General features: G+C 37.7%; 1 protein-coding gene across 1 annotated transcript in view; it reads right to left on the bottom strand.

Moving 5' to 3' along the window:
• Positions 1 to 2404: 2404 nt before the first annotated feature.
• Positions 2405 to 16831, bottom strand: part of kcng4a (potassium voltage-gated channel, subfamily G, member 4a) — a 36144-nt gene continuing 21717 nt past the window's right edge. Inside the window, exon 3 of the mRNA XM_056261279.1 lies at positions 2405 to 3773. Coding sequence (XP_056117254.1) covers positions 2907 to 3773 — 867 coding nt within the window. The 3' untranslated portion in view covers positions 2405 to 2906. The remainder of the gene's footprint in view (positions 3774 to 16831) is intronic.

Below are 16831 nucleotides of genomic sequence, written 5' to 3' on the forward strand. Positions count from 1 at the left end.
TATCGACTGTGTATTTGAAAAAGCAGTGTTTATGCTAAAACCGGTGTACTGCTTAAAATGAGATTAGACAGTGCCATCTGGGTAATTCAGTAGCTGCTGTATATCTAGATTACAATGTCAGCCAAAGTTCACAAGATCAAACCTATTTACAAACAAACATGTCGGACAGACTGACAGACAAGCCAATGCCCAATTATAAACTCACTCGACACAAAAATAAGTGAATAGTGAGAACTCGAACATCTGTTCACTTCTAGCATCTCTGCCAACAGGCAGCTAAGTGCAGTGATAAAGCTAAATGTGATAAAGTGATAAAAAGTCACATTTAAGCCTGAAATATAGTACGATGACAACATCACAGATATGCTAGAAGCATCCAGACAGCACTGCAGAACTCGTGCCACTCATGAATAGTTAAAAAGGATGTAATGAGAAACAATACTTTTCTTGATCCTTTGAAAATAGCATGTAACCATATTGGAACTTCAAGAACTGAAAACAGTTCAAAAGGCCATGCAAAAAAAAACCTTCTTGTTCCAAAAACTTAAAATGTCTAATAAACCCACATTTATTAACATACAACCACCGACATATTTGATAAAGTAATGAGGGGGAAGTAAAAAAATAAAAGACACCGTTCCAAACACAACTAATGATATGTGTATTTTGGGCTGTTTCGGGCTTTCACTTTGCATATTATGACATTAAAAACAAGTAACTGAATCTGAGTTAATTGATCATTTTAGTCTGACCTTCAACAGTTTATGTGTCATATTTCAGTGTGGATTCCAAGTGGCTGTTATTAAAAAGATTTGCTGTGCATAAGCACAGAAAAGTGCTGTTACTGACTGCTGAAATGCTCTGAAGTGTCAAAACACATACACATGCATCATTAACCTATGGCTAAAATTGAACTGTAAATGGGTTTATTTGATGAGAGAGCTAAATCTTAAATCTACCACAATTTGGAATCTAAAAAGCAACTTATTTATTGAATAGGAATCAATCTTACCATCAAGTATATCTGATGGATGGCCTCTTAAACCCTTCTTGATGCTTTCTACATCAATCACTGGTGCCAGTAGAAGACACTTGGCATCTAGATCTGGCCTTCCTTGACAAATAATGGCATATGATACATCATTCAAGCCATCCTTCAACAAGATTTCTCAATAAGCACTGCGGCTAAAAGCACTTTTATAGCTGAGCTGATGGCATATCTCACGATGCTTCCCCCCATCTAATGCTGTTAAATGGTGCAGATGTTATTAAGTTCATATGAATTGTTATTGCAATAGAATACATTCCATCAAAATAGTTAAGAATATGGTTTTCTCTTACAGGTTGTTAAGATCAGTATAACGTGAACACAAACTTAAGCACTAAACATTGGGATGCTGATGACTCAGTGACCTACAACACAATTTCAGTCGTTCATTAAAATGTAGCTTGCATTTATCAACAACATCGCTGTGGAGAGTGCCATGGTATCATTTGTTGGCTTTGTTTGTCTTCATTGAAGCTCTTTACAAGTACCGTACCATTATGAAATATATTCTTATCTTCCTTTTCTGATGACTTGAGAGATAGAATGATGAGATTTCTGGTATAGTATAGTGATTTTAACAGAAATTGTTGACTATCTGGTTAATGTACTTACTACGTAACTTGAGAGTGGACTAAGGCCCGATCCTGGCTCTGCTTGTGTTTATCATGAAAGAAGAAAGTGATAAACAGGTTTAACCTTCACATTAAGAACAAGCTGATGTCCATTTAATGATTCAACCAGCTGGTAAATCCTGAGAAAAGCTACATATGTAATTTGATTGGTCCATCAAATTTGTTTCCTCTGTACCTTTTTCGATTCATGACTATCTGAAAGGCCATCTGGGGCTTTCGGCACAGTAGCAACACCATTTATGGAACAAATTTGTGATTTGTTGACAAAGCAAAGTCCGTCACAGAGTCTGACTCCAGAATGACTTTTTTATCTCTGAGTATTTATTGCATGTTTAATCCCCAGCCTCATCAAGATCCCCCATCAGTCCTGGGAGCACTGGGCAGTGGGACAATTTTGTGACCTTACAGAGAACCTTTTCACCTGGAGGCATCAGACTTTCTTAGGAAGAAATCGGTAAGAAGAGGTGAAGACGACGAAAACTGAGTTAACCTCACTGAGGTCACGACATGTCTGAATCTCAACTCTAGCAATAAACACTAAAACAATCATAGATGTATTACTCCGTAACTGCTGCATGTCAGAGCTGGCAGATGGCAGGGGCACATATGTGCTGCTTCGTAAAACGAAGAGAAGAGAACAGGGTGACTGTGTCTAATGATTGAGCGTTTCAAATAAGAGGATTAGAAAATCCTTCTATGAACCCTAAAACACAGGACAAGACTCTGAGATTACTGCTGTTTTATTTGGAGCTGTTCAAGAGCCATTGCATGTTTTATTATATTAAGAAAATGATATGCATTATGCACATTTTCTGGAAGAGCAATTCTTGCATTTAAAACAGTCAACAAAAAAAGCACATCTTTGGATCTGTTAAAAAATTACTGATAATTAATTTGAGGAACGTGAATTTCTCAGCTGTCTAACGGCGTGGAAAAAGGCTCCAAAGTTAAACTATGTAGCTTAATGTTTTATTTCTATTGCATGGATTTCCATGGAGTGCTAAATCTGGCATAAGTCCACAGTGTAAATATGAAGGAAATAGTACTTAAATGAGATGAAGTCAGCTTGTGGCTGATGGAAGACAAAATACTATAGCTTCAAGGCCCTTTGACTCTTTAGTCAGAGCCGTCGATGAAAATTCACCCTGTCCACTGCAAAAGGGTTCAGTATGAGGGCATGGAAGAACAGTTTTGATCTAGTGAACAGTACAATGGTTGTGCATCATTTAAAAGGCTCCAGCTGGTAACGGGTGCTTGTTATTCCCGGAAGTCTCTCCTCCATTCCCGAGTAGAGAAAGGTCTTCAACAGAGCCTGGCGTCTCCGTGTCTGGGGTAACAACTAGTCTAGGAGGAGGAAAGTCCACCCATCCTCCATCCTGCTCGTCCTCGACTCCTGCGGTAGCAGCTGCGGCTGCCGCGCACTCCTCCTTAAAGAGCCTGTCGTGCTCCTGTTTCAGCTCCTGGTAGGAGCGGGAAAACATGTGGAATATGGAAGTGGCTGGGAAGGCCATGATTAGGATCCCACTCAGAATGCTACTGAGCGCCACCACCTGACCGGGGATGCTCCTGGGCACCATATCCCCATAACCCACTGTAGTCATAGAGATTATTGCCCACCAGTAAGAGGCGGGAATGCTGCTGAAATCATGTACTCCGGTAAGCTCGCTCTCCGCCAGGTGCACCAGTGGTGAAAAGAGTGTCACCGCTACACAGAGAAAGAGCAGCAGCAGGCCAAACTCACGCATGCTCCGCCGCACCGTCAGCCCCAGCGTCTGCAAGCCCAGAGAGTGGCGTGCCAGCCGCATTACGTACAGGATCCGAAGGGCACGTAGGACCCGCAGTACCAACCCAAGCTTGTCCAAGTAGCCCTTACCTCCAGAGGGTCCCTCATTTTCGTCAGTGGGGGTTTCTCCCACGACAAGAGACACGTAGTAGGGCAGGATGGCCATAACATCGATGATGTTCAAAGGTCCACGGAGGAACTCCAGCTTGCTGTCCGCCTGGACAAACCGTAGCAGAAACTCCATGGAGAACCAGCCCACACACACCGTCTCTATGATGAACATGTGCTGGCATTTCTGGGAGCACACACCCTGCAGAGAGAGAGAGAGAGAGAGAGAGAGAGAGAGAGAGAGAGAGAGAGAGAGAGAGAGAGAGAGAGAGAGAGAGAGAGAGAGAGAGAGAGAGAGAGAGAGAGAGAGAGAGAGAGAGAGAGAGAGAGAAAGAGAGAGAGAGAGAGAGAGAGAGAGAGAGAGAGAGAGAGAGAGAGAGAGGGAGAGAGAGAGAGAGAGAGAGAGAGAGAGAGAGAGAGAGAGAGAGAGAGAGAGAGAGAGAGTTTAAAAAAACAAATCTAATTCCCAATCAATTATTTTTAATAAAAAAGCTTTGGCTGTAAATTTAAAATCAATGTGTTTAGGCTTAGCTTATTAGAGTAGAATTTTTTTTGCGAAAGGGAGATTTAAAATAAAATACCCCAGAGAGCAAAAGGTTGGTCAGTAATGCAAAAAGGAGGAAAGGAAATGGATAAGATAAGGAGAGGGCAGATAGATGCAACGTTTTCAAGAAAATCTCAGTGTTTACTTTTAGTATTCAAGTCACACTAACCGATAAGTCAAGCTGTATCAGTTAATTAGCCAGAGTCAGAGGTCAGATTGAGGCGGTGGGGGAGAAAGAGCTAACAGAAAAGAAAAACCAGACCACTTTGACCTTGAAATGCCTGAATTAAACACTCGATGTTCAGGCAACATGCTGGAAGAGACCCAAATTGGATTTTTCCCTTCATGTGACATGCCTCTAGATGTCCGACATGTTTGTTTGTAAATAGGTTTGATCTTGTGAACTTTTGCTGACATTGTAGTAATCTAGATGTGAAACCCTTAAAATTACCTGATGCAGTCAGATCTAAAATCGCACATTCTGTTAACATACTGTATGCATATCATCACATCGTTTTATCATGTTGTTATCATTCAGTGCCAGCAAGAGCCTTGCTAAAATCTTAAAAACTGAGGGAGGAGCAAGCAGAAATACTGGAAAGATGCTGAGATAGCAGATTGAATTAATATTTGGTGAGATTCATTAGTTCAAGCAAAACTCAAGGGAATGTATCACAGTCATTCCATGTTAGCAAATTAGCCGTTCAATTTGCAGTTGCTTGAAGACACTAGGAGATGTAATGGTTTTGTTGTTGTCATGTGCACACTGTATGCTGGTAAAGCATGTGATGTTATTGTTTCTGCTCACTCACAGGTACGTTAAGGTCAGCTGTCTGTTCACAATGATGCATGTGTAATTTACAGTATAAACACAAATGTGAACAGTCAAATAAAAAAAAGATTACATCTCTCAGCAAATATTCAAAACAGTCCAGTAAGATCTATGATGTGAAACATAGCCTCAAATATTCGGACTCAATTCGGAAACCTCTCCGGCTATAAAATACATTTTGATAAAAGCGAGATGTTTCCTCTCAATCAGGCAGCCACTTCAATTTCTGCATCACATTTCCCATTTAGAATTGTCAACAAGGGCTTTAAATATTTTGAGGTAGAGAATACTCCTGTTTTTTGTCCCTCTTCACTAAGAATTTTAACATCTTATTTGAAAAATGTAAAAAAAGACATGTCTAGATGGATGAATCTCCCGCTTTCCCTAGCAGGACGAATTAATCTTATCAAAATGGTCACGTTACCAAAATTTATTTACCTCTTTCAAAATATCCCCATCCTGATTAAAAAATCATTCTTTGTCTCATTGGAGAGTAGTATATCCTCTTTTATCTGGAACGGTAAACCGCCCAGAATCAAAAGAAGTTCCCTCCAAAGACCTAAAAAGATGGCTGGCCTAGCTTTACCTAATTTTATTTACCATTATTGGGCATGTAATATAAAGACAATGCTACACTGGATGGGAAGAGAGGGTCCCAATGGGCACGAGGCCTGGACGCAAATGGAGTTTGCCTCTAGCTCATTTGATCTAGGCTCCATACTTTGTGCCCCATCTCCTCCCCCTCGAAGCCAATTTTGTGCTAACCCAGTGGTCTATCACTCTCTTAGAATTTGGTCTCAATTTAGAAGACATTTTAAGTTGCAGACAACGTCGGTACATTCTCCCGTAAAGAATAATTATAATTTCCCAGCTTCTCTCTCAGACTCTACCTTCGGAACCTGGTCCTCGAAGGGCATTAAGTCTATTTCCAGTCTTTACGTAGATGGCAAGTTCGGATCATTTGCTCAACTCTCACAATTATTCGATTTACCTACGTCCCACTTCTTTAGATTTCTCCAAATTAAACACTTTGTCCAGAAAAGTATAACCTCCTTTCCAGATTTCCCAGTGAGCAACACAGTCGAAACATTGGGATAAATGCATATCCTTGCATTATCCCCTTCACATAAAGGTCTAATCTCGACTCTCTAACAGTATATGCAATGTCTCCCCGCACTCTTTGCAGGATGTCAGGAGACTTTGGGAGAACGATCTCAGGGAGGAATTTACAGATGTTCATTGGAAGGCTGTGCTTGATTCAATTCATACATCTTCTCCTTGTGCCAGACACAGCGTGATACAACTTAAAATAGTTCTAAGAGCACACTTGACCAAGACAAGGCTGGTGAAAATCTTCCCTAATGTGGACCCTGCGTGCCCTCGTTGCAAAGGTCAGCCAGCGGATTATATACATATGTTCTGGTCCTGCCCTAAACTCAATATGTTCTGGGCCAACATCTTTGGTGCCTACACTAAGATGCTTCAAAAAAACATTACTCCCAATCCTGTCAGTGCCCTATTTGGATTCACCCCTGATAATCTCCCCCAAAATCTCCCCCTTATAGCATTCACTTCCTTGATTGCCAGGCGTCTCATCCTGCTCTCCTGGAAAGAACAAGCAGCTTCACAAGGTGGATTAGGGATGTAATGAATTTCCTGAAGCTTGAGAAGATCAGATATACCCTTAAAGGCTCCTTGCAAACATTCAGGAAGGTCTGAGCCCCCTTTTTAGAGTACTATGAGAGCTTGCAAATACCATTAAATAAGGATGACTAAGGTGTTATCATCAGAGTGAAGCGGCAGCCCCTCCCCTTTTTTTATTTTTATTTTTTTTATTTATTTTTACATATTTGTCTGGACTTTACTTATTTAGTTTATTTAGATTATTATTATTATTTTATGTCTTCTACTCATTTCTTTCCTGTTGTAATCACTTATTTTGTAACATTATGCTATATTGTATATGCTCCTTTTGCATCTCATGGTTGGACAAGCACTTTAATGGACAATCATTCTTGTGAAGATCTGGATTCAAAGGAACGAATTGGGATGGTTGGGTGGGTTGGTGGGTTGGGGTTGGGGTGGGGGTGTATCTTTCATATTGATGAACATCTGTATAACACAGCCATAATATGTTTGTATAGATTTGGCCCAACATGTGCTGTAGTAGAAAATGCTGCATGGTTTAATAGAAATTCAATAAAAACGGTTAAATATAAACATAGCCTCAGAGACCAAGATATGCAATAAATAATTGATGATGGACTAAACTTCGGGTGTACCACATGTAGGCTACATGTCTTTATAATGTGTTTACCTCAAGACATCCAGTGGAAAAGTGAAAAATGCCAAATATTCAACCTTAATATTTATCAGGCGGGAAATAAATATAATATATAAATATTTAATATATTGGAATAAATACTAGCACTACTAATGATAAATATAAATAGAATAATAAAATATTTTGAATGTATACATTTTTATTTTGTTGTAGTGTGATTATTCATTTATTGTTTCAAAAATAAAAATAAAACATTAATTCCATTTAATTTCATCAGCATTGGTAGCATGAAAACAAAACAAGGGAGAAAAGTAAGAAACTAATTGAATTCCCAATTCATTTATTATCAATAAAACCACTTTGCATCTAAATTTATTAAAATCTGTTTAAGCCAGCTTAGCATATAGAAGTTAAAGTAGAAAAATGTTTGCAAAGGGAGATTTAAAATAACATACCCGTGAGAGCAAAAGGTAAAAAAAGAGGAAGGGAAAACTGGAAAATATATCAACTAAACAAAACAACAAAAAATCGGCCAATCTAGTTTCAAGTAATCTGTGAAATACTTCAGCAATGCAATGCAGCAAAAAATCCTCAACTTGAAACAGTCAGATCAAGAAACCAACTGAAATACTGCATACAAATGCTGCAAACCTTGCTCCACAAACACCCTGCCTTCCTATAAGAACGAATCACTCTGCCACACTTACATCTTTTTCAAAAACCTTCAAAACTCATTCATGCTTTTGCTTGTCAAGTGTTGAAAAGCCATTGTAAATTCTCAATCTTTCACTGAAGCAACAGACTCACAGTTAGAGTGGACATATTATGAAACCGCACTAGCGCTGAGGAGATTCATTTGTGTAAATTCAGCAATTTTAAATGTTGAGCACACAATTTGTCCCTCCTCCGTCCAGTACTTTGTCCCCTTTCATCTCTCGCCCTTTCTGTCACTCTCCCCAGTTCTCAGTCATTCTAATTCCCCCCTTCTACTCCAACATCTCATTTCTCAGACTTTTGCTCCTCATCTCCCTGTGGTGGCGAAGAAGTGGCTGTGACTGCAGCTGCAGACATTATGCATGTAAAGAACATTTTGCAAATCGTCAAGCTGATTGTCAATTTCTCAGTGCTAATGCACTTAGGGTAACCTTATCTCTGTGCTGCCACTAGAAATGTCAATGATATCCCCCCTCTTTTGTGCCCAGAACCAATCAGCCGCAGTCCCAAGCATCTATTCAACCTGTACATTTAGAAATCACCTGCAGAGCGAATGAGCAGATTACCAAGACTTATACCAGGGCTTTTAAAGTTCAGCATTCACAGCAGTAGGGCTGCACAATTAATCAAAATAAAACTGAAATCATGAAGCGTCTTGTTCTTTTAACCTTAAAATCTAAGAAATATGAAATGTTCATCATTTAACAAATCACAACACAATCACAATAGGATGGTTAGAATAGGTTTGGCTAACTGCTGCAGTCCCAGAGTAAAACAAAGAAAACGAAACAACCAAACACAGAACTACCATTGACATCTTGCCAGCATGCATCACAGTCACAGTCTTTGTTAGCACTAAACAGGTTATATGAACTGACAGCCCATCATTGTGGTATGAATCTCTGATTGAATGTTAGGTGGTCTGGCTGGGCTGTATGAATCTAGAGGGAGGGTCTGAGAATGCATAAATGGATGTATTGAAAATTAAATGAATTTGGATAATCCGATCTGTGAGCTGCTTAGTGAATGAGATATGAGGACCTAGGAGTAGGGATGTCAGGAAAAGACGAGGGGTTGGACATAGAGTTGAATAATTGAAGCAGCGCTACTGCCACACACACACACTTTTATCTGACTATACACAATTAGAGGGTCTGATAAACAACTCCAAACACATTACCGGCATGTGCAGAACTCAACGCTTGTTATGGAGCACATTCTCATTCATATATGTTAACACACAAAACCCCTGGGGTCAGCTGTTTCCTAAAACTCCAATTTGAACTCAAACCTCTAAACATTTTTCAAATCTTATATTTTCATGGAAATGCATCAGATATTCATCAAAAAAAATATTATTCATGAGAAACGAAACCGCAGCAGGAGTCTAGCCCTAAATGCACAAGTACAGCGCATATAGTGGAAGACATGCTGGAAAACCATAAAGACTATTCCTCTCAATATCTAACATTAAGCATTTATAAAAAGATTCAAATTAAGTTATGGAAAACACTTGCAACTAGGATTCTACACTTTCAGATATTAGGGCCCTGGCAAATTCTTTTATTACTCAGAGTAAGAGCAACTGCATGACTGAATATTAAATGGACACAAGATGAAAAATCTGAAAATGTGAAGTATGGAGCTGTTCATAAAGTATATAACCATGTTAAGCATGGTCAAATTTGTAAAAATCAAATCTTATTTCAGATTAATCAAAGTTGTCACCCTTTTTACATGTTTGGGACCAACTTTTGGATTATTTTCCAAAAGTATGGAAGTAGTTCCCATGTCTGGTAGGTACATTTGTTCACTCTCTAGTCCAACTCATCCTTTAAAAAACATTACCCATTTTAATAAATTACAATGTATCTTTGTAAAAAAAAAAAAAAGAGAGGATAAATAACAACCCATTGCTTCTTACAGGATAATGTTTTTCCAGTAGGTGACACCCTGAAACCTGCTGTTCAGTGAGTAAGTGAGCCATCCAGCTGATTCAATAAGACCAATTCACCAGTTGATTCATTAAACTGCACCAGCTGAGCAACTTTGTTGGCTGTAACAATCTCAGGTCAAATATGAAGGCAGCAGAAGAAGTATTTCCCAATAACAGCTAGATTTATTCAACAGAACATGAAACAATGTGCGGCACACAAACAATACCAGACAATGAGTAATACAAACAGAGGAACTTAAATAAACAGAGATAATGAACTAAATTATAAGCAGCTGTGATGATTAATCAGTGTCCATCGAAACTAATGATTGGTGGGGAAACTAAGACAAAGGAGAACATGTGACTAAAAATAATAAACTTAAAGTCCATGAAAATGAAACTAAGATGAAAAACAGCATCCAAACAGAACAGAACTGTGACATTGGCAAAGTTCACTAAGCTAATATAAATATATTACTGTTCAAAAGTTTTGGGTCACTTTTTAAAATATTTTACGTTTATTCAGCAAGGATACATTAAATTGATCAAAAGTGTCAGTAAAGACATTTATAATATTACAAAAGATATCTATTTCTTCATATTAATGATTTATCACTGGATCATGTGACAATAAAGACTGGAGCAATTGCTGCTAACAATTCAGCTTTGCCATCACAGGAATAAATGACATATTTTAAATATATTAAAACAGATATTTTAAATTGTAATATTATAATAATAATAACAATAATTATAACAAATATTATATATAATCATTCAAAATATTACTGTTTTTTACTGTACATCTGATCAAATAATGAAGCCTTGGTGAGGATAAGAGACTTCTTTTAAAAACATAAAAATTCTTACCAAACCCAAACTTATCTCTGTGTGTAGTATATATATGTGCATGGTACTGCAAATTCATGCACATTTCAAGCATTTACGCAGAGAGAGAGAGAGAGAGAGAGAGAGAGAGAGAGAGAGAGAGGAGAGAGAGAGAGAGAGAGAGAGAGAGAGAGAGAGAGAGAGAGAGAGAGAGAGAGAGAGAGAGAGAGAGAGAGAGAGAGAGAGAGAGAGAGAGAGAGAGAGAGGGAGGCTAGGAGAGAAGAAGATATTACAAAGCTCACAGACATTCCAAGACTGATGTCTTGTCTCTGATGTTTTCGAGCTTTGTCACAGAAGTGATAACATATGAGGCTGAGGACTCTCTCAGAGCTCTTTCTACAGGCAAGAGGGACGAGTAATGGCCAAAAAACACATAAAAACAACAAAACACCTCGAAATAGAGGTAAATGGATGTTTAACATGGTTCTGCAGTCCTGCAGTGACAGTAGCTGTATAGTGTGATATGATGTAATGTGATTAAGTCGTCTCCACTGCACCGCTGCTGCTCACTGTGTCTTCCTGCTCTAACACATCAGCCTACACACTCTGTCTCTTGTCCATAATCTAAGCCCATTATTTATTCTCTGTCTCTGTCTTTTCCACTTTCCCTTGCCAAAATATGTGTTGTCGAACATTCCTGGCTCAGAGTCAATAATGCCACGTCATTCTGAGAGCTCCTAGAAAAAGGCCCCAGGCAGGAAATTGTTGAGGTCAGCATATTGCTTTTATTTAAATCGCTGTACTCTCGACTCCCCTGTCTTCTCTCTGTTCAATATTCGGATTGAACGTTGTTTCAAAGACATAAAGGATAAAGTAAGCAAAAAAACCCTGTAAAAGCATGCTCAATCTGTCATGTTGGGTGTTTACCAGGCTGTGTGTGCTGATGAAGGCGTATGTCAAAATGACCTTGAGATCATTGCCAGAGATTGAGAGAGAGGCAGAGCCAGAGATGGAGTGATTGGGACATTGAAAGAACTATGTGTGCTACATCGCAGTAACCCAGAAACCCTCACCCTTCTGGTGTGCACTAATACAGTCACAAAGCAGAGACAGACATGAACATGACAGATGATCAGATATATCCACGTCTGAGTATTACTGGCAACCAACCTCCATTTTCCTCTCTGGAAAACACACACACACGCACACACACAAACACAAACACACGGCCTCCTAGAGAAAATACAATTATAGGTCAAAAGACTTATAGGGTGCAAATAGGTAAAGGGTGAGATTTAAAAAAAAAAAAAAAAAAAAATTTCTATCCATGCTTAACATGCACATATATATATATATATACAGTATATATCCGATATATACGGATCGTGATTAATCACATCCAAAATAAAAGTTTTTTTTTACATAATATATGTGGGTGCACTGTGTATAATTATTTTGTATATATATAAATACACACACATGCATGTATATTTAAGAAAAAAATATTATTTATATATAAAATATTTATATTTATATATAATATAAATTATATCTAAATCTATATACAGTATATACATGAAAATATTTCTTAAATATATACAAGCATGTGTGTGTATTTATATATATAAAATAATTATACACAGTGCACCCACATATATTATGTAAAAAAACCTTTTATTTTGGATGTGATTAATCACGATTAATCATTTGACAGCCCTAATATATATATATAATTAAGTCTCTTATTGTCAGTGGTGGTTGACTGAACACACACTTGACTGAAAAACACACTTGATAACAACAATATAAACCTGATGAGAACAGACAATGTGCTTAAAGAAACAGAGTTTAAATACAAACAAACCAATCAACGACATGAATGACAGGTGAGCATGATAATCAAAATGTAATGGAAACCATAGAAAAGAACTGAAAACTGTAGGAACATGACTAAAACCCACCCAAAACAGACATTAACACAGATAACCATTACGTTTGTGGATTCATAACCAGTGTTAGGTAACGACGTTATTTTTTCAGTAACGGGGTAATCTAACTAATTACTTTTTCCGTCGTTACAACGCCGTTAACGTTACTGGACGTTAAATGCGGTGCGTTACTATGCGTTGATTCATGGGCGTCAGTTTGGTTTGAAATGTGTGGGGGACAGAGACGCATTCGGAAGTGCACTTTCAGAAGTGCTGGGTACAACGACGCAATATACGTAAATATACGGTTAGTAAAAAATATACTAATGTCATAGAACGGATACCTAATACAAATAAATAAAACATATCCAGTTAACTAGCAGAGCATTAATTTAGTTCGCTATTAAATAAGAGATCTAGCGCATAAATCTGTTGTTTTTGAGATCCAGCTGAGTGCTCGTGCTGCTGCGATCAGTGTCATGGATACAGTTGTTCTCTTGTGGCTCGCGGCGCGCGCAGTCTTCACTCGGACGCGCGCTTCAATCTAACGCCGTTGCGGAGACTATTCATTCCGGTGAAATCACAAAATAAAATGCACACAAACGTGTCCCTGCTTGATCTAGATATATAGATACAGCTATATCTAGGAGCTAAAGTTCAATCTTTAAAAGCACTCCATCTTGTTAAACTGCTTACTTTTTTAATGAAGATAAAGAAATACAGCAGCCTATGTCTTCCAGACTATTTATCTCAGGTTGTTAGAGTTTGTTTGATTTATTTAATTTGCTACAGTTACTGCAAACACACTTTATATTATTTAACTGTTTACTTTTGAAGAAAATACTTGAAGTACAGAAAGTCTACCAGACCAGTTGTCTGACATTGGGAGTTTGATTTATTTAATTAAGAATTTGTAGTTTTAAAGTTTACTTTTGTTGTGAACAAAACACTTGGAAGTACAGGTTGTTAACTTGACCAGTTGTCTCAGGTTGAGAGAGTTTGATTTAATTCGCTAGAGTTAAATGCACTTTATATGGTGTAACTGTTTACTTTTCTTACAAAGATAATACTTGAGGTGCAGGATAAACCTCTTGCTGTCTATCGACGTGCAATAAATATCGAAAGTTACGTACAAACATCTGTCTGTTCTACTCATTTCAACTGACTTGTGAAAACTGCTAAAAAAAAAATCCAAATTCTTTGACATATAGCAACTTTTTTTAAACAGTAACGCAAATAGTTACTTTCCCTGGTAACGAGTTACTTTTATTAGAGTAATTCAGTTACTAACTCAATACTTTTTGGAACAAGTAGTGAGTAACTATAACTAATTACTTTTTTTAAAGTAACGTTCCCAACACTGTTCATAACTAGAAAAAATATATATTCAATTTTGTCTTGAAAGTTTCTTTTAAAATTCTTTAGAACCCCACAGAAGAGAAACAAAAGAACAACAAAAACACTAGAGCTCAGATCACTTGGCCTTGGGAGAAATGTATGAGTTCATATTGAAACTTTTTTTTATTTTTTTTGATTGCAGACTTTGGTAAAGTGCAAACTTACCAATGTGAGATTACCGCCTGTGTCTTAGCATAAAAAAACCTCAGAAGATTAGCAGCTTTCATTTGCTCTCCATTTTATCACACTGCTGTCTAGAAGAAACAGTTGAGATAAAGTCAATACAAAATCTAAATTAAACCCATTTCTTAATACATGTTCCTGATCTTATTGTGCATCAGTGCATGTTTTTCAAAGAAGAAATGTTTGTCATCATAATCTTTAATCAAAATGTAAAAGCTCTGTGTCTGAAACGACTTTGCTTTTCAGCTTACATCACCTCGCCTCTTATTTTTTAAAGTCTGTCTCTTTCTTTATCTCATCAGAGCTTTCTAAACAACACACGCACATTCAGTTTTAGATGCTTTAATCTGTGTAATCCTTCAAAATGCACTTTACTCAATTTCTCCTCCTGAATAATTTCTCCCTCTTTCTCTATCTCTTTTCATCCTAGCCCAGAAACCTAAAGTAAAGCACAGGTTTGGATGGTACGGTACAGCTCTGTGCTAGCAAAAGTACACAGTGAGACGGTCTCAGAATCTTAAACACCTGCCTCTCCATCTCCTGCTTGCTAAGCACTCCATATTTTCAACTGAGACACAGTCGTTCTCTTCTCCCCACCTTATGCTCCTGTAATGGAGAATAATGAAGATATAAAGGGATAAATGAGGCCCTAAATTGGGCCCCATGAAATCTGATATGTTTTCCCCAAATTCTGTTTTCCTTTTTTTTTTTTAAGAATCTGGAATCAATTTTAATGGTATAGTACAGTTTTAATAATCCAAAAATATGTCTAATCAACTTAATTCATAAAACTTTAACAATTTAATCATTTATAATTTTTTTAACAATAATAGTATCCTATGAAATGCTTTAGTTCTTCAGAAATGTTGCTGTCTCTTTATTTTCCTGAATTCTCTTTTATATATTAGTACATATTTATTATCAAAAATGTTGGCAATCAATGAAATGAACGCATAAAACTTTAACAATTTAAACAGTCTTTTAAAATGTATTAAATTAAATTAGAAAAAAATGGTGACCTTGTGTGATATTCTTTAAAATGTGATGTTTTAATAAACTGTATTAATAAACTTAATATTATTGTTATTATTAACCAGAGAAGTACATATTACGTAATACGCAGTAAAATATTTCTGTCATAATTTATAGCGTATGACCGAAACAGAACTAACAGGTTATCTCTGTGTGTAGTGAAGTTTCTGTGTGTATATGACGATAGATTTATCAAATGAAAACAGTGAAATGCTCATGAAGTGGCTCTCAGAGCAGCTCTGGAGATGAAGTTCATGTAAAGTGTCTTCATATAGTGAGAGGGCAGAAAACACCACGAGCTTGAGTATGTGTAGACTAAACTGTCCAACTCATTCACAGAGACACGCAGAACATGAAGATTATGTTTTTAAATAGCAGTCCTTTAGCAGTTTTTTTATTCACAGACACTAGTCTATATAGTGGTTTGATCAAGTGTACAGCCCTACATTTGATTTAATCACCAAAACATTGCAAAATGTTGTGACATGGATTTCGGGATTCCATCCATTCTGCCTTTTGCATCATGCAAATCATAAGACCGTAAATTGGGCAGCTTTTTCCACTCTGTGTCTTAATATGAGTGTGTGTGTGTGTGTGTGTGTGTGTGGAGACAGGCTGCAAAGAGTTGTCCACTGCAGGAGAGCAACTCACTACATATCTAACACAAAAACATCTGAAAAGATCTGCTGTATGTTCTCCATTGTTGTTTACTGTGTCGCTTTCTTCTTCTTCGCACGAGAATGACGTTGATCGCTACTTTCTGGCATACACATGGCGCCTATCAAGTAAGGGTACTGCTGGCGTTGGAAGTACTGGTGGTTTAGTTCTGTACTGTACTACACGCTCGGTGGAAACAAGCCATAACTGCATCATTCTCATTCTGTTCACTCTCTTCAGTGTCCTCTTTCCCCCAGTCCCTGGACACCACTGCTGCACTCGGTCCATTTGATCTGTCCTTTATAGCAAGTTACTGCAAATCCTGTCAAGTGAGTTTTACTACCGTAGTCCTGCACCAGCAGTTTTGTGGTCTCCATCTGCCAGAGCATCTCTACATCAGTCTATATAAATCAGAGGGAGCAACCATTATAACTATTAGAAATGTATTAGCTCCAGCTTCCTCTGCTAATTTTTTTAGAGATAGTCATATTTCATTTTGCTTGGCTGCAGTGAAAAGAAAATGCAGCTGGCCATGAAACAATGACTTCCACACCAAATTGACATATTTATAGCTAGCTACCTGTTGTAGCTCTCTACTTGTTACCATCACAGTAACATAACGCATGAAAAGTATATACAACGGAACAGTCTGCTTCCACTGTTGACCACACATTCAAGTATGTTTCTGGCCTAAGTGTAAATGGCACTGTAACATCCTCTCCTTCCCTCTCAGAGCAGCATCTCTAGCTTTTAGTCTGGACCCAGGAGACATTGAACAGACATGGATACCTAACAGCCAACCCATAAACATCTCAGTGGAAAAATAACCAAGAGGTCAACAGATTGGTTTATTCATCATGCTGGCCTGTAAAGAAAAAGTCGGAAGAAAATGAGGGCTTGGTGGAAATATACAATGTTTATTTA

Source organism: Rhinichthys klamathensis, unplaced genomic scaffold, assembly GCF_029890125.1.
Source record: "Rhinichthys klamathensis goyatoka isolate OS25496 unplaced genomic scaffold, OSU_Roscu_1.1 h1tg000181l_1, whole genome shotgun sequence".
Taxonomy (NCBI): Eukaryota; Metazoa; Chordata; class Actinopteri; order Cypriniformes; family Leuciscidae; genus Rhinichthys; species Rhinichthys klamathensis.